Here is a 27355-nt window from a genome sequence, read left to right as displayed (position 1 = left end):
GAGTGGTAAACTGTATTTCTTTTTTTCTTTCTTTTTTCTTTTTTTGCAGTACTGGGGATCGAACCCGGGGCCTTGTGCTTGCAAGGCAAGCACTCTACCGATTGAGCTACCTCCCCAGCCCTGTAAACTGTATTTCTTATTGGGGTCAGCCCACGGGGCTTCAAGACACTGCCTCCTTTGAGCTTTGTTCTCTGCAGTCTCTGGACTGCCATACATGCGGTTCCCTGGGTGGAACAACCCTATTCACCCTACAGGGCTCAGCTTAAATGTCACTTTCTCTGGGGGGACCCTGATTTTCAACCTAAGTAAGATCCTGGCTGTGACTCTTGGAGCATGCTGCTGGTAATACGTATTTGTGTTCACCTGCTAATGTCTACCTCCTGCAAAGACCAGGAACCTAGCAGGGGCAGGATCAGGCCAGTCTTGTTCATACCTGCTTCCCAAGCCCAGCAGAGTATCTGTCCTTTGGAGACCTCCAGATACTGCTGCAGAATGAATGAGGGAAAAAAAAGGGGGGGGGGCCAGGGTTGGGGCTCAGTGGTAGAGCACTCGCCTCGCATGTGTGAGGCATTGGATTTGATCCTCAGCACCACATAAAAATAAATAAATAAAATAAAGGTATTGTGGTCCATCTACAACTAAAAAATATTTGAGGAGAAAAAAAAAAAAAGGGAGAGACTTCAAGTGAACCCAGCAGAGTGGAATCAGAGCAAACACATTTCCTCCCCTAAACCTGGACCACCTCTGGGCGTCGTGTGGTTAGCTGTGACAGAAGAGAGGACAATGGATTCATTTCATTGTTGGCACCTGGGAACTTTGAACACCTACTAAAAACGGGCTTCTCTGGTCAAAAAGTAATCACCGAGCACGTAATAAACAACTCAAGGGAGGGTGAACTTGTCTGTAAGGACCTTGGAAAAAACAAGAAGGAATAACATCTACTAACTGCGCGGGATTTGGGAAGTTCTAAAATAGCAGCACATGCAGGAGCAGCACAAGACGTGAAGGTCAGGCAGGCACCCGTGAGAAGGGCTTGGACAGCCTTCACTCCGTGTGGCGCTGGCTTCAAAGCCACTGCAACACTTAATCTCCAGGGACCTGTCTGCTCAGGGACGTTGTTGGTTTTTCTCACTTTTGTCCATGAAAAAACAATTTTTAAAATTATATGTGAGTGTATGTGTACATGTGTGCCCAGTTTATGAATTTCAGATTTCTACTTAATTAAATAAATGGAAATGGGTAAGTTAAATTCCACAAGAAAGCAGGATGCTGACAAACAAAATTCTTAAAAATATGATCAAAAAAGGTCCTTGGGGGCTGGGATACAGCTCAGTGGTGCAGCTCTCGCCTAGCACATACAGGGCCACGGGTTCCTTCCCCAGCACCACAAAAAAATAAAAATAAAAAAACCCCTGGGGGCTGATTATCTCACTCCAGGATAGGATGTGCATCTCACAGCTGTAGAGGAAAATCATTTTTGGGAAGGGACTGATTGTAGAATGCGCCAACATTCCACTCCAGCCTTGAATTTTAGCCAAATCCACTATTCAGCTTGCTTCTGGAAGGCTGGAAAGGCGAATGCCTGCTTCAGCACCATTGCATGCATCCTATACCTGCGCGTGACCAGTGGTCCTGGCAGCGCATGTGGTTCTGTCACATCTGATCAGCATCATGACCTCAGAAACACAAACAAGCCACATCATCTGGATTTACTGCTAAAATCTGAAAACGCAGTTTACCTAACAGTGAGGGTCTGTTTCCACATTGTACTGTCAGGCTTTTAAATTCTGATGACTAAAATGTCAAATATTAAAATTGTAAAAACTTAAAGCTGATAAATTTCAGATTTATTCTTTTTTTTTTTTTTTCCCCTCTTTCCTTTTTTGCAGTGCTGGGGACTAAGCCCAGGGCCTCGCACATGGGAGGTAATGGCTCTATCACTGAGCTACCCCTCCAGCCCCCAGATTTATTCTTATATCTTTGTGTGTGTGGTGCTGGGGAGTGAACCCTAGACCCTGAGCATGCCACACAAGTACTCCATGACTGAGCTGTATTATTCTTATATCTTAAAAGATCATTCGGTGATGGTGATATTTGGATTCAGCCTTATACTGATATGCTGATATTCAGTTGATATGTGTATCTCTAATGTTAATTAGCATGCTAATTAGCATCCTTTAAAACATTCATTTTCAGAGGCAACTATGATAAAATGGGAAACTGTCATCATATTTCCGAAACAAACCCAGAGCTTTGATATATTCTACTTCCCCAAGAATTCAAGACCAAAAAGGAACACTTTTGTTTTCTACCCACGCTTGACCCAAGATCTATGAATCAGGGGATTTTTCTTCTTTATTGTCCTCTACCATCACTCCCAAAATAACACCTTCTTCCTCCCAAACTGTAGCTGTTCAATCTCCCTGATTCCTTAAGATGATAGGACCCAAGGTCCTATTCTCAAGGTGAGTGAAAAAGGAATGTCAAATCATACAAGGTCCCTCACAAGGGAAACACAGAGGCCTAGGCAGGAGAAAATGACTCAGAGTCCAATCAGGTGAGTCATCTGGGGGCACAACAACTGACCACAAAGGTCTCTAAAGCAATTATGCCCCTCACCATCACCAAGTCCTGCCTTTGCGGGGTAGGCTAAACCAGCACAGGCTTGGGCACAGGGACAGCGAGGGTGCTGAGGAGCAGCTATATCCAAGAGCTTGTTTTTGGAGCTGCTAAAATAAATGGTGCCATTTGCTAAACCCCAGCTGTGGCTCATGACAAAAGGAATAATTCATTTTACTGAGCTTTGGGTTAATGTGGAGATCTGGTCTAGCAGTCTGGGGAAAGATTCCTTTAGCTGGCTAATACTTTCCTCTGTGCTTTCCCCAGGGAAGGAAGATGAAGTGGAACTTTGATTCCACCTGTTTTTCTCAATAAGTCCCTGCTGTTTCCAGCCATTTACTGTAGTGGCTAATAAGGAAAAAAAAAAAAAAAAATTAAAGAAATGGTTGCAAAAAAGACACAACAGTAACAAGGCTGGAGTCTTGTATAACGTTCCAATAAGAAGGACCCAGAGCAATGAGTCTGAAGGTCTCACAAAGTCAGGAGATATGATAATGGAGGTGAGGCTGGACTTCAGACCTGCAGTTCCACCAACCACAGTAACAGGCCAGCACCTGGCCCCAGTGTCTGGAGAGTGTCAAGGAGAAGTGTTCTGTCATTAAGAGAAAATGATGACCACATGCAGTTTCGGACTGCTGATCAATTCTCCTGGCTGGAAATATAACCCAAGATGATTTCAGAGAAATAATTTGTGACTGGAAGAGAAATAGTAATAAAGGGATGAAATAATCTCATGAAATTCTAGTGTGATACATTATAAAATACTGGAAAAAAGAGAAAATAAAAGTTCAAATTTTAAAAATTCTTCTAATTCCCTTTTGGCATTTCTGACTCCACAAGGCATAGAAGACTCCAACTTGCTAAGGTCCAAGAAAAAAACAAAAAGCACTGTATTTCTAGCTTGAACTCTGTCCTTGGCATCTGCTGCACTAGAGCCAGAAGAAGCTCAAATTTCTCAAAATAGTAATAAATTAGAGTTGGGGGTGTAGCTCAGTGGTAGAGCACTTGCCTGGCATGTGTAAGGCCCTAGGTTCAATCCCCAGCACTGCAAAATTTACAGCAAAGGAATTATCTTGTGCCATCCCCTGGACTCTGTATCTGCTTCGAAGTGCAATACTTTTTTTTTTTTTTTTTTTTACAGTGCTGGGGATCGAACCCAGGGCCTTGTGCTTGCAAGGTGAGCACTCTACCGACTGAGCTATCTCCCCAGCCCCAAAATGCAATACTTTTAAAAGGAGAAACTTGAGAGTCCTCATCTGAGCAAATTCACAGGTCACAACTATCAAAAATCTGAATTCCCTGAATTCCACTGCTCATCTTCAGAACTCAGAGGTCAGGCCTTGAGGCCATCCCCACCTAACACCTGGTGGCTCAGTCCAAGTGGAGCATCTCCTTAGCATCCTAGTAAGAGGCAGGAGTTGGGGTCACAAGCATGCCCAGGTAGCCATAAGGTCAAGAAATAACAGCCTAGCAACAGACACAGAGGAAAGACATAAGGCTCCTACACGGGTGGTGCTCCCGCAGTCCCTCAAACTCCTACCCACAGCTTACCTTGGTACGAGGTGGTTGAACTTGTAAGAACTGAAGACCTCTTGGATCTTTTCTTCTACTTTGGCCTGGTAAGGGTGCAGGACATGGAAGAGAGAGAACAAATACAGATGAGACTATTACTGGAGTCCTTAGCCAAAGCCCAGACTCAGGGGCCTTAACAGACCAGCTCTGGTCACCTGCTGCCTAGAGAGTTTAATTAACAGAGAAAGATAATGGTGAAGCAAGAAAGAATTTATTCTCAGTTTGGCCAGATTATTCTAGAAAACTGTCTCCCCTGTTCAGACAACAACTCTACAATTATACAGGGGAAGGGCAAAAGCAGGGAGCCAAGAGGTGTGTCGATGACTGCAGCTCTGCCAGGCCATGGGGTGCCGAGAGGCATGATGCACACACACGCTGCAGTTCTGGTTCTGCAGGTCCAACTTGCACCAGAGCTTGGGGGGCAGTTTCTGCTCCCAGCATGAGACGAAGCTGGAGAGGAAAAAGCAACTAAAAGAGAGCAGGTTAGAAGGCAGGACAATGACTGGCTCTTTCCTGAAATCTCCCAATTGTAAAGGAGCCCCTATTACAATGGCTACCAACTTTCTTCCAATGGCCACAAAGCCTATTGGCTAGAGTTGTTCACTGGAGTTTTGGGATGGCACGGTATTTATAACTGGATTCTAAGGTTCTTCAGGATGACAGGCTTAGGACAAGCATAAAGGGACAGACATGTTGTGACATGTTGACCTCACATCAACTCCTCCAATAATGTCATCCATGATATCCAAACTACTGGCAGTTCTGCTCTTTGGTTTCCTGGTACCATTAACCAAGAGCAGATGAAGAGAGACACCTATCTTTTGCTTCTGCAGATTAAAATATGCCACCCCAAAATATGCCTCAATGGCATAGAGATTATTTCAAATAGATTATTTTGAGGAATTGCAGATATAAGAGAAGGAAGCCACCATTTATAAGGGTGTGAGGTTTCTTCTCTGGTACCAGAAGAGAAAGGAGAATAAAACACAAGAAACTAATCAATGGAGAAGGCGGCCTACTTAAATCTGCATAATAAACCTTCCTCTTGTTTGCTTGTCCTGATCACCTGCCTATAACTGGCTCCCCTACACCCTCTTTCACTGTTTTTAGTGGAAGAAACTACATGAACAGGCATTCAAGGCCCCCTCTTTCAGTTATTCAGTTATCCCTGGCTAGCTACCATATATACATGACATATATGTTAATAAACCTGTTTGTTTTCCTTTCGTTAATCCATCCTCTGTTATGGGGAGTCCCAGTCAAGAACTTAGAAGCGTAGAGGGACATGATTGTTTTCCTCCCCTATGCTTGAAAATATGTTCTTGGTGTGTGTCTGTGTGTGTGTGTGGTGCTGGGGATGGAACCCAGGGCCCTACACTGAACTACATCCCAGCCCTCCCTGAGAAACTTAAAAATAAGTGTGTCATTTATTTCTGAAACACCCAGTTGAGTCAGAGCTTCCAGTTCCTTTGACAAATGCATAAAAATTACTTGTGATGATGAGAGAAGCCGTGATGTGAATCTTCTAGAATGACAGTCAATTTAAAGTGCATTTATGTTTGGTTTTAGGATATGCTTTGGTATTTATATTTGAACATGAGTTTGAGGGATGATCTGGTTAAGAACTTATAATATCTTCAGAAATTGACTTGAAGCCACCATGAGAACCTGACTGGGCAGGAATAGAAAGTTGTCCAAGATTATGAAGAATCTTTTTCCATTTCAGACATTCACAGAGGACTAATATATAGCACCAGGCTAAATGGAACACAGATGGTATTTGCAGTAAACTGAATGGGACAGAAAAATATACAAGAAGTATACAGCGGCGTAAGCACAAAAGGACAGGAGGCAGACCTCGACGGATTCAGAGAAGCCTTTATTCCTTCATGGACTTGGAGGCCTTTGGGGTTCACTTTCCAGATGGGAAAATGACTCCCCCCATATACAGGGGGGATTTTGGTTTTATAGGGTACAATGATGAAATCATTGGGAGCTGTTTACGTGCAGTTTTGACAGTCAGGGGCTAGTTGAACAGGTTAAAACTTTAGGAGGGTAGTTGTAAAAAGGTTGAAACTCGTTGTCTGGGGAGACCAGAGTCCAGATCCCAGGGATGAGCACTCAAATCTTGCCCATTGATATTTGCTGTGCTTCCGTTTAGGACTAATTAGCCATGGGGGAAGGTCATGGTTTAGGGCCCACTGTTATTAGGAAAGGGTGCGCTTAGAGATGCTTAACATTTGGCCAATTTCCCCTCCCTCCTCCCAAGCCACACTGTCTCTCCGTTTTTCTTGGGGAGTTGTCTTTTAGGAATATTATTTTCCATAACCCTTCACACGTCAGTGAAAACATAAAGATCTGCCTAAGATATACAGTCAAATCTAAATGAGTTGATGAATTCTGAATGAAACAAAACCAACCAGGAAGACAGGCACAGTGGCACACACCTGTAATCCCAGCAGTTTGGGAGGCTGAGGCAGGAGGATTGGGAATTCAAAGGCAGTCTCAGCAATTTAGTGAGGCACTTAGCAACTCAGCAAGACCCTATCTCTAAATAAAATATAAAAGAGGGCTGGGGAATGTGGCCCAGTGGTTAATTGTCCCTGGATTCAATCCTGGGGACCAAAAAAAAGGGAGAAAAAAATCTCACTTCCTTTACCCCCACACAAGCCTATTCAAATCTGTATGACAATACTATTCAAGGGCTAATGGATGAACCCACCTTCTCCTTAGTATTCTGACACATTCCTGGGTTGGGGGGAATCTTCCAGTCCAGAACTCCTTAAAGAGAAGTCCCTCTTCAGCTCCCACCTGGGCAACACAAGCAGCCAAGCACTAGACAAGGAAAATGGGGGCTTATTTCTAAACTAAGATACCTGACAAAAAGCATGGAAATATGTCATACTGCAATTTGGAAAATGCTAAAAATACTCCTAATATAGTGTTATTTCTCTTCAGACTTCTTAATCACTCTTCTTCAGAATGAACAACTCGCATTTGTAACTGACTAATACTTAAAATTCAAGTTATGAATTTTAATAAACATCTGTTTATGAACAGGTCAGTCGTACATAAGAATGAACAAATATTGTCTCAGCACTGATGTATTTTTGATAGCTTTATTAAGACATTAATAGGTTCATTTATTTAAACTATATGACTCAATGACTTTTAGAAAGTTTAGCACTGAGATGATGCTCAAAGAGTTTTGGATTTTGGAGCATTTTAGACTTGGGATTTTCAGATTAGGGATGCACAACCAAGAAAATCTATGCAAATATTCCAAAACCTGAAAAACTCTGAACTCTGAAATTCTTCTGGTTCCAAGCATTTCAGGGAGTGGATATTCAACTGTATTATTCTGTAAGTAATACTGTTTTATGGATATATCATGTTTCGTTTATTGATTTATTAGTTGATGGACATTTGGGCTGTTTCGGTTACTGGAGTCTTAAGCCAAAGGCCTGACTCTGGGGGTTCCAACAAATCAAGTCCAGCCACTCACCCCAAAAACCAGATGGAAAAAGTAATTGTGAAAAGCAGGAAAGGAACCTTAATCAATAGGTCATATTGGGAAGAAGAGTCAGATCAAATACTCAGTCCTGTATATGGGCTTCAGGGTTAAACAGCGGAAGACTTGGGGCAGGGGCAAGAAGTATGCATAATTAAGTAGTCTTGGTCAAACTGTGGTCTGCTTGTTATCTCAGTTCTGGTCCTGGGAGGCGGCTCCAGAGAAGTCTTATTGCTTGACCGGGCAATCCTGTTCCCATCCTGAGATGATTGCTCCTGCTTAGGAGGGCAGCCTCAGTTCCTGTCAAGGGGTAATTGCTCCTACTTGGGAGTGAGAGCTCATGATGGAGTGATCTGTCTGAGAAGTTCTGCTCTTCCTGGAATCCAAGATAATTGCAGGTTGAGATCAATGACTGGAGACTTCTGAGCACTGAACCAGGGGGTCTGGAACAGGATATTGTAAAAGCTGGAGTTGAATGTCCCAGCAAGTCTTGAAAATACCTTAGCTAGGGCTGGGTTTTGGCTTAGTGGTAGAGCGCTTGTGTGAGGCATGTGTGAGGCACTGGGTTTGACCCTCAGCACCACATATAAATAAATGAATAAAATAAAGGTCTATCAACATCTAAAAATATATTTAAAAAGAAAATAGCTACTTTTATCTTGGTGTCCTCATCTTGAAGGCGAATAAGGCAGGTAAAGAAAATTTAGGGTTAATAAACCTTGTATTACTGGTTTTTTGTTTTGTTTTGTTTTTTGACAGATACTCTGTAAGCGATTAACACACAGAGTAGAGCAGGAATCTGGCCCAAAGCTCAAGATAATAAAGAGAAAAGACACAAAATAAAGGCAGAGGTGTCAAGTTTTCATCCGGCTTTTAGTTACCCATTGGGCATCTGTAGGCCCAACTGAAGAGTCAAGAGTCAGTGCTTAGGAGCAAAAGCAGCTCTAATTCCCTGTTACATTTCCATTTTTTAGCTAGTATGAAATATGCTGCTATAAACTGTTGGGGCTCAGAACGCGACATCCCAAAGTATGGCGATTTGGCAAGCAGAGTACTTTAAACTAGAAGGGCCTCTGAAGCCAGTTTCTCTCCCACCTTCTACTGCCTTCCTGTTTCACCCTCTCTCCTTCCCCTGAAACAATTCACAGAAACCAGATTCCTCTTCCCAAACATTGGCATAGAAATTAAAATTCCTTTACCCAAAGGAAGCCATAGAAAGGTCACAGTCTCCCCCTTATCCTGTGAAGACCCTCATTCCAGAGAGGTCCTACCTAGCCCACACCAGAGAGAAGACAGAAAAATGTGGACAGGCTTTGCTGGGCTCCCCTCTCAGTATGTCATCATCAGATCATATCCAATCACATTTCTATATGGCTGCCCATTTTTTAACAAGCTGAAGCATAAAAATACAGTTTCCCTGGGTCTTTGGGCCTTCATTTCTGAAGTCTCCTGTGTCACACAAAACTTTCATTAAACAAATTTGTCAAGCCTCTCTCTTGCTAACCTATCTTGTTACAGGAGTATCAATTGTGGGCCTTCAGATGAGAAAGTAAAGGCATCTCACAGTTGCTACCCCTACAGAACACTCTGGTACAAGTTTTTGGGTGGCCATGTTTTTCACTTTTCTTGGGCATATACCTAGGAGCAGAATTGCTGGATCATGTGTAATTCTATATTTAACTCCTGAGGAACTGCCAGGCTGCTTTCCAAAGCAGCTATACATTTTATATTCCTACCAGCAGTGTAAAAGATTCCAATTTCTTCACAGACTCACCCATAGTTGTTATCTGTGTTTTGATTATAGTTATCCTGGTGGGTGTGAGTGGTATCTCTTTTGATTTTGACTTACAGTTCCCTGATGGCTAATAATGTTGAGAATCTTTAATCTTTACATGGGCTGGCTTATTGGACATTTGTATATGTGCTTTAGAGAAATGTCTATTTAAGATACTTTGCTTATTTTTAAAATTGGGTGCCTGGTTACTGAATTACAATAGTTCTTTATATATTCTAGATATAGAATCTAATCTAATTTCCTAATATATGATTAGGAAAAAGTGTATGCCCATTTTTTGGATTGTCTTTAGGAACTAATATGTAATGATATATAATATATGCACTATATTATGTTATGTGCATTACATAATACTATATATTATATGTGATATGTAACATTATATATTATATTATATATTTTTTTTCTTTTTTTTTTTGGCAGTGCCCCCAGGCCTCACAATGGTAGACTAGTATCTACCACTGAGCTACATCCACAACCCTAAGAACTGTTATATTTTTTGATCAAAAAATATCACCTAAGAGCACACAGTATATTTTGAGAATATGACCTTAAAATAATATTCAGCAGAGCTGGGGGTTTAGCTTAGTGGTACAGCATATGCTTAGCAATCACAAGGCCTTGAGTTTCTAAAAAGCACTTATCAGAGGATAAGAAAAATCAAAGCAATTCCCAAAATATGTAAATCCTTTTTGCCTCTCCTCTCTATCATATAGCCTGCAGGTATTGTATAAAATCTAAGTAAATTTGTTAGTAGTAAGATGCAGGCATTTTTCGAATGTTCTGATTTTCATAGCAGAAGGAAAGGAGACAAGGTAGTTGTATATAAAAAGAAAAAGAGTTAACGGGACAGGATTGAGACTGCTATCCTTAGAAAGTCCTGCTTGAAGGTTGGACCCTGCCATTTCTAGAACTGATAAGAAGGGTTTACAGTGCCTCTCAACCTTGTAAACAACATGATTTGTGCTAAACAGAACTTTCCTTCTGGGAGTCTGAACAATGACTAGGCAAAGGTGCCTATGTGGCCAGCTCCAATAAAAAATGCAGACACTGAATCTCTAATTAGCTTCCCTTGTGGACAACATTTTGCACGTGTTACCACAATCACTGCCAGAGAACTAAGCATGTAGCTCGGTGGCAGAGTGGTTGCCTGTATGTGTGAGGCCCTGGGTTCAATCCCCAGTACTACACAACAAACAAACCTAGAAAATTTACACAATCAGTGCTGGAGGAATTAAGAGCATCCTGTGTGACTTCCAAAAGGTGCCAGAATATGCTATCCCAAAATATTCTTCTTTGCACACAGACTATTTTCAGCTAATGGCCATTGAGGCAGGAAAAGCCTCACAAACAGGACACAAACTTTCCTTTTGTAAAGGAAATTTACATTTATTTTGTAGAAAGCATCTCCTTTGTTATTAGCAGGAACAGGGAGACTCTTAACTCATTAACGGAGGAGCACCAACATAAATCTGCTTGCAAAACCTTATAAAATAACTCATTTCCATACCTTTTCTGGCTCTTCCTATAACTTTCCTCCCCCACAGAGAGGTCCCAAACCACTTTTCCTTTGTTTAGGTAAAGTATTAAGATGTTAAGATGATTTGGATATGGAATGCCCCTAAAGGTTCATGTGTTGAAGGCTTGGTCCCCAGCGCAGCAATGTTCAAAGGCAGGGCTTGTCAGACATGATTGGATCATGAGGGCTCTAACTTCATCAATGGATTAATCTCTTGATGGAGTCATGGCTGAATGGACTACTGGGAGATGGTGGAAACTATGACTAGTTGCAGGGAGCGGGTCCTTGGGGGCATGCCCTTGGGGACTATATCATGTCCCCGGACCCTTCCTCTCTCTGCTTCCTGGATGACACCAGTTGAGCAGCTTTCCTCCACCACACCTTTCCACCATGATGTTCCACCTTCCCTTAGGCCCAAAGCAATAGAGCCAACTGACTATGGACTACATCTTCTGAAACTGTGAGCCAAAACTAATCTTTCCTTCTTTCAGTTATTTCCTTTGAGTATTCTGTCACAGGGATAAAAAGCTGACTAACACTCGTAAACTCTACCCACCCCTTTGGTTGCTCGTCATTGGGTACTCCTGTGTGTAACTATGTAACATACATGTTAAGAAACTTCTGATTATTTTTCTCTTATTAATCTTTCCCTAGTTTAATTTATAGAGCCAGTCAGTTAATCCAAGATGGCAGAGGATAAGGACTTTTTCCTGCCCATTTACTCCACTGCGAGAGGATTCCTGGCAGTTTATGTCTGTTTTCCTTCAGACTTCACCCAAGAGCTTTTCCCTTTGTTGAGTTTACTTTGTATCCTGTTACCATAATAAATCGTAATGATGAATAAAAATATATACTGAGTTCTCTAAGTTCTTGCAGTGAATCAATGAACCTAGAGATGGCCTTGGGGACAGAATTAAGGGAAGAATTCATAACTGTATAACATCTATATACAAGATCTACAATTCAATTCATTTTAAATTTTTATTAAAATCCTCCCTTTAAATATAGGGGAACTAGGCTGGGAATGTAGGTCAATGGTAGAGGGCTTATCTGGAATGCAGGAGGCCTTCAGTTCAATGTTCAGCACTACAAAGAAAAAAAAAAAAGGAAAGAAAGAAGGAAGGAGAAAATACCAGGAAAGTAAGGCTACCTATTTTTTTTTTTAAGGTTACCTAAGTCATGAAGAACTGTGAATATGTTACAACTCTCAAATCTGACTTCAAAAAATAATAATAATAATTAATCAACTTCAATGCAGGGATGCTAAAATTATGCCCACTTTCCCTGGCCTCTCACTTTATCTTGAAGTTTCATGCTTCCTTTCCATCCCAGAGGAACTAACTATTCTATTTAATCTCTTCTTTCTGAATAAAAACCCCCATAGGCAAAGCAGTTACCAGCCTCTACAATGCAAAAGTTGTTTAAAAGCCCCACAGCAACACATAATTTTCTTTCACATAAACAGCAAAGGACCTACAGGCTCATTTCCCTTGGGCACAGGGCACACAGTTCATAACCATGTTAATGAAAGTGATATGGTTCTCCTTAGAGAATGATCACAGCCTAAAGCAACTGATCTGCTTCAGAAACATTGCTACATGAAAACATTACAAGAAAGGCCAACAGGATCAGTCACTGAAGATTTAGTCACAAGAGATTAGCTCTCTGAAATTCAAAAATAGCCTGAAATAAAGGAACTTTGGTTGGATCTGGTTCAAACACACAAAATAAGCTATTTAAAAATCTTGGGGGGCTGGGGATGTGGCTCAGTGGTAGAGCGTTTGCCTAGCCTGTGTGAAGCACTGGGTTCAATTCTCAGCACTGCACATAAATAAATGAATAAAATAAAGGTCCATCAACATCTAAAAAAATTTTTTTTTTAAATCTAGGGACAATTAGGAAAATTTCTAAATGAACTGGATATTAGTGATATTATAAAAGTATTTTCATTTTCTGAAGTGTAATGTTAATGTCCGTATGATTTTTTCAGATGTTAATGTCCGTAATGATGTTTTTAGAGAATGCCTTCACTTTAACTTCAAATATTCAGGGGTAAAAAAAAAAAAAAAAAAAAAAAAATATATATATATATATATATATATATATATATATATATATAACTACATATATTTATCTATGTATACATGTATGTATACACACAAAAGCACATGTATCAAAGGAAAAATTGTTTCTTAGCCAGGACATCCATTGGATTATCAAACCTTTGTCCTTGACTAGATAGACCATTTCACAACTTTGTAGAAAAAGAAGTTAACTTGTAGAAAAATTCAGTAATGTTAATAGCTTCCATATATAGACACACAATTAGCAGGTGAAATACACTCAATCATTGCCCTATGGATACTGACTAGTTTTGCAACATTTGTAAACTCATTTTATCATTCCTTATTTAACTCTAAGTGGATGGTACTTCTGTAACAGTGATTTAGAGACTGCTTTTGGTAAAAAGCACTGACTCGTCATTTGGGCCTGCAGATATTCAATAGTAACTAAAAACTGGACAAAAAGTTTGGCATCTCTGCTTTCATTTTGTATCTTTTTTATCACCTTAAACTTTGGGTCAAATTCTTGCTCAATGAGATCGCAGGTAGGCATGTTCATCATTCAAGTGATCATCCCCCTTCAAGACTAAAGACACCAAGATAACTAAGGTTATCAACTGCCAGCTTTTACAACAGCCTGTTCCGAATCCACCAAAGTGGTACCTAGAAGACTGCAGAGCTTGCCCTAAACCTTCTAGAAACAGCAAAGCATTTCAGGCAGATCACCCCATGGTGAGACTGTCCTCTGCAATAGGAGAAATTACCCCATAAAAGGAACTAAGGCTGTACCCCTGAGCAGGAACAATCATCTCAGAATGGGACAGGATTGCCCCCTCAGTAAGACTTCTCTGGAGTCACTTCCTAGGACCTGAAATGACATGATAAACAGACCACAGTTTGATCAAGACTACTTAATTATGCCCAATTCTTCTCTTGAAGCTCATGTCAATACCACCAAGACAGGGCTATCATAGTTGGTCCCCGGTCTTCTCGGTATAGCTACACAGACTAAAGTTCCTTTCCTACCTTTCACCATTACCTTTTTATTTGATTTCTTTGAGATGAGGGGCCATACTGATTCATTGGGATTCCTAGAGCCAGCATCTGCATTTTAAAACTCTAGTAATAATTCGAGTTCTCCAAATAGTTGTAATACCTTACTGATTCCTTTATTAATTAGTGAGTTAAAAATCTTTAACATAGTCCATTTTACATCTGTATGATTCATGATTTTATCCTCTTTAAAATGCAATCTTTTTTTTTTTTTTTTTTTTTTTTTTTTTGCGGTGCTGGGGATCGAACCCAGAGCTTTGTGTTTGCAAGGCAAGCACTCTACCAACTGAGCTATCTTCCCAGCCCTTAAAATGCAATCTTTTAGTTTACATTGGGGATTGGGTGGAGAGTAAATGGGTGCTGTCAATTCTTTTGTAAATATAAAAAGTTGGAGGAAGTTTATTAAGAATTAAAATGAAATAATTAGCACCCAGATTTCATAATGGCAGCCTTATTTAAGTATAAGAAAGATTTTTGAGAAGTCAAACAAATGTGAACACACACATACACAATGCATTTATACATATCATAGACAAATAAATGCTTAAGACTACTATAAAGTATTTCCAGTAATTAAAAAATAAATACAAGGAAGTTGGGTGCAGTGGGGCATGCCTGTAATTCCAGCCACTCAAGAGGCTGAGGCAGAAGGATTACAAGTTCAAGGCCAGACTCGGTTAACTCAGTGAGACCTTATTTCAATATAAGAAATAAAAAGGGGCTGGGGATGTAGCTCAGTGATAGAGCAACCCTGGGTTCAACCTCAAGAACAAAAACAAAACACAAATGAGTTGCCATTCCATACCACCAGCAGAATGACAGACAACAATATTGAATGCTGGTGAGGATGGAGAGCAACCTGAGCTCTCATACTCTGCTGGTGAGAGTGTAAAATGTACAACCATGATGGAAAAGGATAGTGGTTTCTTACCAAACTAAAAATACACTTGCCCTATGATCCAGCAATTTTACCTCTAGGATTTACCCAAGAGAAATGAAAACATATGAAGACTTCTGTAAATATATTCATAGCAGCATTATTCATAACAGCCACATTTTGGAAATGGCTCTTATCCAGCAACAGAAGTCTTTGTTTGCAATACTGGGGTCTGAACCCAGAGGTGCTCTACCACTGAGTTACATCCCCAACCCTCCTCTTTAAATTTTTTAATTTTGAGACAGTCTCACTAAGTTGCCCAGGCTATCCTCAAACTTGCAATCCTCTTGCCTCAGCCTTCCAAATTGCTGGGATTGCAGGCATGCACCACCATGCCCAACAAAGACTTTTTGGGGGGAGTAGGGGGTACTGGGGATTGAACTCAGAGGTGCTTTACCACTCAGTCCTTTTTTATTTTTTATTTTGAGACAGCGTCTCACCAAGTTGCTTAGGGCCTCACTAAGTTGCTGAGGCTGGTCTTGAACTTGTGATCCTCTTATTACTGCTTCCCAAGTTGCTGTCATCATAGACGTGTGCCATTGTTCCCAGCAAGGATAGATTTAACAAAGAAAAACCCCATAATATATTTATAAAAATACCATTCAGCCCTTTAAAAGGGACAATTATTGATGCCAACAATGTGAATGAACCTTATAAACATGCTACGTGAAAGATGCCTTACACAAAAGAATACACACTGTATGACCTTGTTGAAACTTCTAGAACAGGCAAAACAAATCTATTTTAAAAAAATCAGACACTAGTTATCTAGATGAGGGATAGGAGTTGGCCAAGCCAACTGGGAAGACCCATGAAGAAATGTTTCGGAGTGATGGTGATGTCCCGTATCTTCACAAAGATTTAGGTTACAGAGGCATGTACACTTGTCCAAACTCAGCAAACTATGAATGTATACTTAGAATATCCAGATTTAATTGTTTATGAAATTTCATCTTGAAAGAAAAAGAACCAAATTTTAGTTAAGGACATACATATTGAAATATTTAGGAAACAGGATGTTGTTATCTACAACTCATTTTGAAATTCATTAAGAAAAGATGGGTAGAGGTTGGGGGTGCAGCTCAGTGGCCTTAGTGGTAGGGCATGTTAGTTTACCACGCTTGAGACCCTGGGTTCCATCCCAGCACCAAAAAAAAAAAAAAAAAAATACAATGGGGGATGAACAAATGAATCAATATGTGATTTTTTTAAGTACAGCAGAATGTTAACAAAAGAATTTAGATGGTGAATAAACTGATTATTCATTGTAAAATTCTTCCAACTTTGCTATATTTGAAATTTCATAATAAACTACTAGAAAAAGTGAAAATAATTTATTATTACTATTTTTACATAAAGAACTATTTTAAATAATACTTTCTCGCCTTTCCTTTATGTTCTAGGTGTCTGCAATATATCCCTAAACAAAAGGGAAAAAGAGTACTGCCCTGAGGAGCTTGCTTTGTGCTCACCCACACTTGTAAAACAAAAGCATATTGAGGAGCAGAGAAGACCTCCCCCCCAGCAGTGCTAGGAAACTAGTAGCCCGGCGGCTGGGGAATAGCTCAGTGGAAGAGCACTTGCCTAGCGGGAGGAAGGCTCAGTTTCCACCCCTAGCACCACAAAACAAACAAACAACAATAACAACCAAAGGAAACAAAAAACAAACCTAGCCCAGGAGCAGATTCACTGAGAACTAGCTATACTTGTTAGAAATGTAAATGCTCAGGCATTCTCAGGTACTAAAAGAATCATAACCTATAGGTGTGGGGTCCACTCAACTGTTTTTGTTTGGGGTACTAGGGACTGAATTGACCACTGAGCTATACCCAGTCCTTTTTTACTTTTTATTTCGAGGCAGGGTCTTGCTGAGTTGTTTAAGGCCTTGCTAAGTTGCTGAGGCTGGCCTCAAACTTTTGATCTTCCTGTCACTGAGATTACAAGAATGAGCCACCAGAGCCTGGCCATTCAACTGTTTTTAACAAGTCTTCCAGAGGATTCTGGTGATGCTAATGTTTGATAAATTAAAGGTTTTAGTAATGGTAAAAGTTACTAAATTTCAGCTCATAAGTTGATGCATGGGATTTTACTTCAAATAGTACCTTTTTCATTTATAATTACTTCTTGTTATTGTTTTTTTAAACTACTCACCAAACATTTCTTCTTTGCAACTAGCAAAGAATAAAGAAAAATAACATTTTTTCCTCCCCCCGCCCCAAGGATTTCCTGCATACTAGGCAAGCACTTCCAATGAGTGACAACTCCAACCTCAACATATAGTTTTAATGTTTAAGAAATAAAACACTTCTTTGAACAAATAACCTAATGTTTGGAGGATGCAGGAGACCAGAATATGGCATCCTAAAATAAGACTGGAGGAGAACAGAATACATCAGTCCAAAATAATCCTCTTTAGTATAGGATTATTTTGAGCTGATTATTTTAAGAGCGAGCAGACATAAGAGAAGCTCTGAAAACAGAACAGAAGTTATGTTTTGTAAGGGAAATTTACATGTTTAAGAGAGCTCCATTTCTCTGCCCCACCCCATAAGAAGAGAATAATTCTGGATTCATCAATGGGAATATACTGCAGAGTCGTGTACAAAAATTCTTGTATTTCGATGGAGAACCAGGCATTGTATATGGCACACCCTCTGAATGTGGCTTTGACCTTATTTGTTGTCTTTGAACTCTGAATTGCGCACCTCTTTATAAACTGTAGGTTACTCAAAGATATGCACACCGGCTTGTCCTATCATTTTCTTTTGTCTTCCCTCTCCTCAATGGACAAGCCTGTTCTTCCTCTATTTGAAATTCAATTTCTTTACTCTGTACAAATTTGTGCTTTCTGACTGTTTGAACTGGCCATAATATCTGCTTGGTTCCTTCGTACATGAGTAAAATAAAAATTTTAACACATGTTCATTCTTATCTGTATGAGTCATAATTTCACCTTTTCTGAAAATAATCTTTTAACAGTAGATATGCATACCAGTTTGAATAGAGATCAAAAACAATGTTAAATGAAAAAAGGCAAGATGAGAGAGTATGATAATCTCATAAGCTTTTTAAAAAACAACACACAAATACACTTGTTTATGCATGCCGCAAAGGATGGAAAGTAAAGAAGTGGAAGAATTACACATCCAACTCCTGACAGAAGCAGCTGCTGTGGGGGGATATGGTTAAAGGAGACTCTGGCTACATTTTGTTTCCTTCAAACAAATAACCAGAAGCAAGAAAAAAAAAAAAGAGAGAGAGAGAGACAGAGAGAAAGTTAATTTTAATTCATTAAAAATTTCTTAGAGGGGATATAGCTCAGTTGGTAGAGTGCTTGCCTCACATGCACAAGGCCCTAGGTTCAATCCCCAGCACCCAAAAAAAAAAAAAAAAAAAAAAAAAATTACTTAGAGGAACAAAAGGATTCCCATGTACTTAGTTCCATGATGCTTCCACATAGGCAGGCAGGCCCCAACACACAAAGGTGCTGTACCCCACAAAGTGCATCGGTTAGTTGGCTGTTTGGATGTCATTTGTTTTCCCATCAAAACAATGTAATAGGGGCTGGGGTTGTGGCTCAGTGGTACAGCTCTTGCCTCATACGTGTGAGGCACTAGATTTGATTCTCAGCACCACATAAAAATAAATAAAGGTATTGTGTCCATCTATGCCAAAAAAAAAACCAACAATGTAATACCTGATAGGTCCCCTGGTCAGCCCTCACAAACCAATTTAATGAATAACGTAACAAATGTTAATCCTAATAGTACATCTCTCACTTCCTAACGCTATGAAGTAACTGATTACTTAGCATATAGCAAAAATGGGACACAAGAGCTCAGAGTTAAGGTATACTATTTTGGCAGAAGTTTATATTGCTTGACAGAGCGAGGGCTGGGTCTTTCTATGTACAGAGTGCTATTAAATTTACTGAAGTTTGTGTGTGTGTGTACACAAATACTATACCAACATATATCTTTAAAATACATACTGTAAACTCACATATGGATTTATATATGTATACACATGTAAATAATATGGGCTTTTTAACAATGGAGAGAGACTGTGTTAGATTCTAGGGGCTAGAGATTAAGTATCTGCACTGAAGTCCCCCAGATTTTGATGCCATGGCAAAAAATAAATGAAGATATAACCATCTGCCTACATTCTTGACAACCCTGCTTAAAAGATGTCTCATGGATTTTTTTCCCTAGAAAACCAATCAACAGAAGCACAGAATAATTTCTATTCACCAACAAGTGATAAAAACCAACAAATGCATTTGGTACTTTCTCTTTCATAGCTTTTATCTAAAGACAATCTCACCAGGCGGGGTGGGGCACACCTACAATCCCAGCAGCACAGAAGGAACAGGCAGGAGGATCTCGAGTTCAAAGCCAGCCTCAGCAATTTAGGGAGGCCCTAAGCAACTCAGCAAGACCCTGTCTTTAAATAAAATATATAAAAGGGCTGGAGAGGTGACTCAGTGGTTAAGCACCCCTGGGCTCAATCCCTGATACTAAATAAATAAATAAATAAATAAAGACAATCTCCTAATGCATCAACTTTCTTGCCATGGGCCATCACTTCCCTTCTTCCTATATCTCCTCTGCTTTCCCAGAGGACTATTCCAGAAAGCAGATTTGCTACCTGAAATCCAGATTTCTGCGTAAGCTGTGATAAAAGAATCATTAATATGATAATTACAGGGCAAGATTCTTCCTAAAAAATTTTATCCCTCAGAAAAAACAGGTCACTTTACAATCAAATATTTACAAAAGCATTTCTTGTGTAGGGAGTTCTTTCACTGTCCTTATTTTGAATAAATAGCTCCATGTGAGGATGAAGCAGCAGCCTAAAACAACCTCAGACAGGTCTAGTTCCGGCTGCCTTGGCTAATGGTATTAATGAAAGAAGACAAATTATACACTAATTTAGCAATTATTCCAGTAAATTCTCACTTCCATGTGTAAGTTAACCAGTTTAAACTAGCCTTTCATTGTCTTTCTTTCTTTCTTTTTTTAAACTGCTGGGGATTGAATCCAGTGGCACTGCACCATTATGCTCCCCAGATCCCCACCCTTTTTTAAAATTTTGAGGCAGGGTATCAATAAGTTGCTGAGGCTGACCTCAAACTTGTGATCCTCCTGCCTCAGCCTCCCCATCCACTAAAATTACAGGTATGAGCCACCAAGCCCAGTTGTCAAAGATCATTTTAAAAAGTAACAAAGTGGTTAAGTTGTGATGATCATAACATTCACCAACTGGACACACTGTGAAAAATAATTCTAATGTTATACAAGTGGATACTTGTAACTTGGGATAAAATGTTCAATGATAATTATCCTACTCATATTCAAAAAGGACATTCAAGGACCTGAATATGTGGTCTGGAAAAACATTGGCTTACTCAAAAAAGTGGTTCCAGAGATGACTGAAATACTGAAGGTAAAGATGCATGTGAAAGGTGGGCAGAGAGGTGAACGCCTGTAATCCCAGTTATCCAGGAGGTCGAGGCAGGAGGATCACAAGTTTGAGGTAACCTAGCAAAGAACCTTTCTCAAAAGAAAAAAATAAAAAGGAATGGGGATGTAGCTCAGTGGTAGAGTGTCCCTGGGTTCATTCCCCAGTACTGCAAAAATAAAGAAAAGGTGGTAGGTGGGCTAGGGATGTTTAAAAAAAAAAAAAGATACATGTAAAGTCTGAAGAAAAACATCTTATGAATAAGAGAAGGGAAAACAATATTTCTAAATTAGTATTAGTTTATAAAGTATGTGATTTTATCTATTTATTTATTTATTTACAGGGCTAGGGACCAAGTCCAGGGCCTCAAGCATAGTAGGCAAGTGCTCTGCCACTGACCTACATCCCCAGCAAGTATGATTTTTAAATTGGTTATTAGTTAGTTTCACAATGCTAGGGATGAAACCTAGGGCCTCTCACATGCTAAGGAAATGTTCTACAACTGAGCTGCATCCCTAGCCTCTAGGTACCTAAATTTAAACATAATTCTATCAGTAGGCTTTTGATTTGTTCACTCATAGACCTAAAAGTAAAAGTATCTTTAACTTGACCAAAAAACATTTGGAGAACTTTTTCTTAAGGAAAATCTGATCTCTGAGACTGCCTTATAGTTGGACAATATGGTATGTATTAAATTTTAATAAAAATAAAACTGATTCACATAGTTAGCCTCATGAGCACTTCACCAAGCAGAGCTGTGGTTCCTTCTATCAGAGGCATAAAAAACTGGGAAGTTTGATCATATTGAGCAACTTGTTCCACCTCCACTTACTCATCTTTCAGAGACTATACCATGAAGCAAGTAAACAGAGGGAAGCCAGGCTTCTCTCCTGGAACTCGCTGACCTTGGCCATGATGGCCTACTGCCCACGACTTGAGGTCAGCACGTCAACCTTGCTCTCAACACCCCCTCAGCAGACCTCATTTCCTACCACGTCTGACCTGCGCCCTCCATTCTGGGGAGGCCATCATCCTTGTTGTCCTCAGGCAAGCCTGAGTCTTTCCTCCTACAGGGTCATCCTACTGAAATGGCTGCCCCCCAACTCCACCCTGTAGTGCCCCACCCCAGTTCCACGTTGTCCAGGAAGTCATCCTAAGCTTCTCAGGCCACAGGGCTCTCTTCCATTTCCCGTGCAATGCAATAATAATTCAGCACTCTGTAATTGATTCAGGCATCCTTTTTTTTCCCTGAGAGAAAAGAATTTTGAGAGCAGGAACTAAGACTAATAACTCTTTTATTGTCCCCTCAGCGTTGATTGTCACTTGACTGAATGCTGTCTAACAACATTGTGTCATTTTAAGTGGAGGAGGGTTTGGCCCCTGTTCAAGGGCAAACTAAAAGAAAAACAGGAGTAGTATCTATCGTAAGCAACTGTTTGGGCAAGGCTGCTATACAGGCTGCTATCGTGCAGACTATCAGTATCACCCTGCTGGCCTGAATCAGTGCTTGCAATGGGGTGATTCCAGATGCACGACACAGAAGGCAGGCTCTAACAACACAACCATCTTGCTTTCTGGAGTCATAAAAGGCCCTCCCTGCATCACATCCACCACAAAACACTTGTCAAGGGAGAGACTGTCAAAAACTACCATTCCTCATTAACTCCATTAACGGCACTGTGAGGTAAGCTGTCATAACCTCACCCAAGATATTGCAGCAGCCTCCTAACTGGTTTCCCTGCATTCACCCTCACCTCCCCACTATCTGCTCTTGACAGTAACCTAAATGAGCCTGTTAAATTGCTAGTCAGACTGTGTCATTTCTCTGCTCAAAACCCTCTGATCGTGGATCATTGAGTCCTGGCAGGAAACAGATGGCACAAAGTGGGTAAATCGAGGAGAATTTACACAGGAACTGTTTAAAAAGGTGTGGGCAGGTGTTGAGAACCCACAGGGAGAGTACAGCATCTGGAAGCTGGGAACTCAGGGACACTGGATCCCTTCAAACCTGAGGTGTGAAGAAAAGGAGTGGAAAGGGAGATAGGGAACTCTATGGAAAAGATATCTGAGAGATGTGACCTTCAGTCTAAGGAAACTCTAGCCTACACAACGCTGCAGGAGAAGAAATACACTGTATTCTTCCTCTTTCTCACCTTCTAACAATATTTCCACATCCCAATACAACCAGCAGCACTAGGCAAGGGAACCTGATGTGCCCCAAGAGTTGGGTGGAAAAGCACCCAGTGACTCTAGGAGATAAACGAACGCTGTCTAGTCAAGTGGTTTCCCATCTGAATCAGGGTCTTTTATTAAAATACTTAAACAACCTATAAGGCTCTATGTGATCCCATTTCCTCTCTTACTCTCTTCTTAACTAAGCCATTTACTCACCAAGCACACACCTGCCTCAGGTCCTTTGCACTTGCTGCTTTTTCTCCCCAGAAGGCTCTTCTGCCAGATCCATGTATAACTCATTCCTTCACATGCCTCAGATCTCAGTTCAAATGTAACATCAGTTTTATATTACACCATTCCTAGAACACCTCCTGTTTTCCTGCTCTATTGTTCTCCACAGCTTGTCTATTTGTTTGTTTTGTGGTGCTGGTGGAGATGGGGATTAATCCAGGGCCTCATGTATGCCAGGGAAGCACTCTACCACTAAATGACACCTCTAGCCCTACATTTTTTCTTTTTTAATTGATGTCTTTCTGGCCTGGAACAAAAGTTTCCTAAAAACATCAAATCAATTTTCTCTGTTCATTGACTTATGCCAAGTGCCTAGAACAGTGCCTGGCACATAAGTCAATCAAATATTTCTTAAATGAATGAATGGAACAGAAGGACCCCATAGCAAAGTGCTCTTTCCATTGTCTATGGGTTAAACTGCCCTTGTCAAATTATTGTCTAACAAATAAAGTCTCCTGATACTCAGAAAGGAAACAAATGACAAGTATTTGTTTTTATTACAATGGTAAAAAACTGAGCAGTCAGTAAATCCTGTTAACATATGGAAGCCTCAGTCAAAACCAAAAAAATAAGAGCATCCTCTGTAAACAACTCTAGGATTTCCTAATAAGGATGGAGTTTCTGATGAATGTATCATCACCAATTTGCCAACCTCATACTTCTCTAACCTCAGTCTTCTCATTTGTAAAATGTGTAAGAATGAATGAAACAATGTACAGAGAACATTCAATATAGTGCTGGGGCCAAATAAATGATTGCTATAATGATCATTAAAACACTGAGAAAACCACAGAATGAGATACCACATTTCTTTCTACTAACTGCAACTATTCATCCTAGACCTAAAATGTGAGCTATTTGGGGCTGGGGTTGTGGCTCAGTGGTAGAGCACTTGCCTGGCATGTGTGAGGCACTGGGTTCAATTCTCAGCACTGCATATAAATGAATAAAATAAAGGTCCATCAACAACTAAAATATATATATATAAATATAATTTTAAATTTTAAAAAATGTGACCTAATTGTGACATGGAAAAGAAATATAAGATGCGCTACTACCTATCATACCTTTGGGCCCATGTCTGAAAGATGCTCTATAATAACATATCAGGACCTAGCATCCTCTCTCAGTCCTGGCCTTGGCCTTGGCCTACTCTTTTTAAGATGAAAGACCTTATATCCATTTTTGCATTGCTCATTACACCTACTCAGACCCTAACTATTGGTGTTTTCCACATAGGACTAAGTAGATAGGAACTTCAGCAATTTACTGAGCAGGAAAAAAAAAAAAGCAGTATACAAAAAAGAGAGAGCGCGCAGATTAGAAAAGCTCCTTATAATGTCCCTGTTTTTAATTTGCTTCTCAACCTATAGAAGTCTCTGTATTGACCTCTTCATTAACAGACCAACTTCTGATTTCCTTTTCTGCCTGAGCTTATCTTCTAGGTCAATTCAGTTAACCACATAAAAAGTAACATCAGGGATGAGAAGGAAAAAAGAAAAAGAAAAGATAATTTAATAGTCTAATGTCAAATCAAAAGAAAAAGGATTATCCTCAATCAATTCAACAATTCATCACTTAGGAACACTGCAAAGATCCTGCAGGTTTTTCACTGATGGGAGATTTCTTTGCGCTCTTTCCCAAAAGACTTTTGTAGGATACACTGACTAACCTGAAAAGCTAGATTAAAAAGGGTTTCCTTTCCTACTCTAAAACCCGTGAAGCATGAAATATTCCCTCTGCTTCTAAACATATAACCATGCATTCAAGCCCTTGTTTTGTTATAAATGTATAATTGTATGTAAACTCCTAACTGTATAGTAAAATAATTACTGCTATTAATTTTGCCTACATAGACGCTCCCAGGTTTGGGTATGAAAAATAAAGCAGTTCCCTTTCAAGGTTAATAAGCCTGAGGACTGATCTTACTAAGAGATCTTATTTTAGTAAGCAGCAGGATGTTTATTTGTTAGTGCTAAAAAGAATCATCCTCACCACTTCTCCTAGTAACAGATGGTTAAACGGCTCTACAATAACAATTTGGGAACGATTCCAATTGGGGAATGAGAATAAAAATGAAACTAGTTCACTACATGTTTCTCACTTTTCAAAATGATAGTTTCAATTCTATCTCTAGGCCTTAGTGAACGAGAAATCGTCCAAAATTCGTACATTTATTTTAGCATCTTCCAAACTGTATTGTCTCCTGCCTGTCTTCCCAACCAGGTTCCTGGCCAAAAGCTGCTTCATTTCTTTGTATTTCCAGCGTTTAATATTGTGTCCAAAACATAACTGGTGCCCAAATAGCCACCAAAATACCCATCACGAGGCAGGCCCCAACCTGGCACCGTAGGTCAGAAGTTAAACAGATTATGGAATGGCATAACGCAGTCTGGCCGTTCTGTTCTCTCGGTGTCCCGAAACTGCAAGCAGGTTGGGGAAAGTGCACTGTCGGTAACCTCCCGACGTCCCAGTAGTATGGAGTGGACTGACTGATCCAACCGGGCTGTGGCGGGCTCTAGGCACCGAACAGGCTCACTCCACTCTCAGGCAGAGAACACCCTGGTGCGTCCTCTCCTCCAAGCTCAACTCTGTCAAAGACCCCTCCCCAACCTGGCCCCACAAACGCTGCACTCTGAAGCCCCAGCCTGGGCGCCCAGAGCATGCCAGAGAGGGCGCCGCGGTGCACTGTGGGAGGCGTAGTTCCGCGCCGAGTTCCGCACCCGGGCGGCCGGGCGGACGAGACTGCCGCTCCCAGAAGCCCCCGCGCGGGCGCCTCGCCCAGTCCTGCCACCTCACCTGTTCTATGGACGTGACTGTTTCCACCGAGTCGTCCTGCAACCGCTCCTGCGCGTGCTCGGGCCTCAGACTGTACAGCGGTTCTGACCAGACAGGGGAGGAAGATGGAGGGCAATAGTAGGTGAAGGAACTCGGAGAAGCCATGATCAGGAGAGCAGCGGGCGGTGTATAGGACTCCGCTTCGTCCAGCAACAACGCGCATTGAAACTCGAGCGGGCTAAGGCGCTACGGAGTGTGGGTAGAGTCAAAAAGATTTTGAACGCGAATCTCTCCTCCCACCTACACATCTTCAGGGAGTGAGTTACTAGGATGCTGCCGCCCCCCATTGGGCAGACGAATTGCTGCAAGAACTCAGCTTCCCGGAGCGAAGGATGTGTACATCTGAATTTCATTTCATAGAGATGGCGTTAAGATGCCTCGATTCGTTATGCAAATTTTAAAAAACGTCAGCATTCTGCTTATTCTGTAATTCAGTAGTGTACGGTTTAGGGTACCCAAGAATCCAATGAATGTAACTTTAAAAGCATTTCTGACAGCTCTCCTGATTGCCTCAGTCACACTATTACTAGAATCATTGTGCACTTTGGGGTCTCCCAAGAGAAGCCAGTAGCTTCTCAGCAAATGAGCAGAATTGCCATTTCAGTACCCAGTGATGGAGGGAAGGGGCATTATAATCTTCTCCTACCGCCTTGTGAGTAACAGTACAGTAGTAAGAACTAAAACATGGTAGAACAAGCATAAGTGAAACAACCAAAGAAATATTAACTCAATCAACAAATGTTCATGGAGTATCTACTACATGCAAAGAATTGTGCTAGGCCTGAGAAATACAAAAGTGAACAAAGCAAACAAGGTCCCTGCCCTTGGGAACCTTACATTTTAAAGGAATAGACAGAATTAGTGAACACAAATATATGGTGACTTATAAAAATGGTATAAAAAAAATAACAATCCATGACAGACTAAGGATGTAAGAGCTCAGTTAATTAGATTGGGTGGTCAGGCCAAGCCTCTCTCAGAACATAACATTTAAGCTGAGAAAAAAACCTCAAGAAGGGAGTGCAAGTTTGAGAGAGCATCCCCCAAATATACCTATATAGTATCCTTGTATTAATTCTGATAGTTAATCTGAAAATACCAGAACAAAAGAAGTTCTTATTGAGTGGGCTTAATCATCATATATGCTCCCATAAAAACAAGGTTAAAGTAGTGAACTTAGGAAAAAATGTTACTTTTGAACAGCAAAAGAATCTTTTTCAGGGCCTATAATGAAAAGGATTACAACATCCCAGCTATTTTATAGGATCACAAGTTCAAGGCCAGCCTGGGCAACTTAGTGAAACCCAGTCCCCAAATAGGAAATAACAAGGGGGAGGGGGTTGGGGGGTGTGACTCAATGGGCTAGTGCTCCTCAGTTCAAGTTCTAGTTCTGCAAAAGCAAAAAACAAATATGTCAAAATTATAATACCAAGAGATTAAATTATTTAGAATGGGAGTTGTGGGAGATAATTAGAAAATAAATGTTTCAGGGGCTGGGGGTGTTGCTCAATGGTAGAGT

At 40.5% G+C, this 27355-nt stretch overlaps 1 protein-coding gene across 3 annotated transcripts in view; it reads right to left on the bottom strand.

Annotated features, from left to right (window-relative positions):
• The window catches only part of Fntb (farnesyltransferase, CAAX box, beta), a 67311-nt gene extending 41273 nt beyond the window's left edge, over positions 1-26038 (bottom strand). Inside the window, exons 1-2 of one of the 3 annotated variants that reach the window (XM_047540036.1) lie at positions 25798-26038; positions 4171-4235 (exon numbers count right to left, since the gene is read on the bottom strand). In XM_047540036.1, the coding sequence (XP_047395992.1) occupies positions 4171-4235; positions 25798-25941 (209 nt within the window). In that variant the 5' untranslated portion in view covers positions 25942-26038. Of the gene's footprint in view, positions 1-4170; positions 4236-6913; positions 7093-22923; positions 23045-25797 lie in introns of those variants that run through there. The other 2 variants (XM_047540037.1, XM_047540038.1) reach the window with 2 other exon arrangements.
• Between the last annotated feature and the right edge of the window lie 1317 nt (positions 26039-27355).

The sequence above is a fragment of the Sciurus carolinensis genome, chromosome 2 (genome assembly GCF_902686445.1).
Source record: "Sciurus carolinensis chromosome 2, mSciCar1.2, whole genome shotgun sequence".
Taxonomy (NCBI): Eukaryota; Metazoa; Chordata; class Mammalia; order Rodentia; family Sciuridae; genus Sciurus; species Sciurus carolinensis.
Note: the sequence above shows the minus strand (reverse complement) of the source record. Positions and strands in the feature narration are given on the sequence as shown.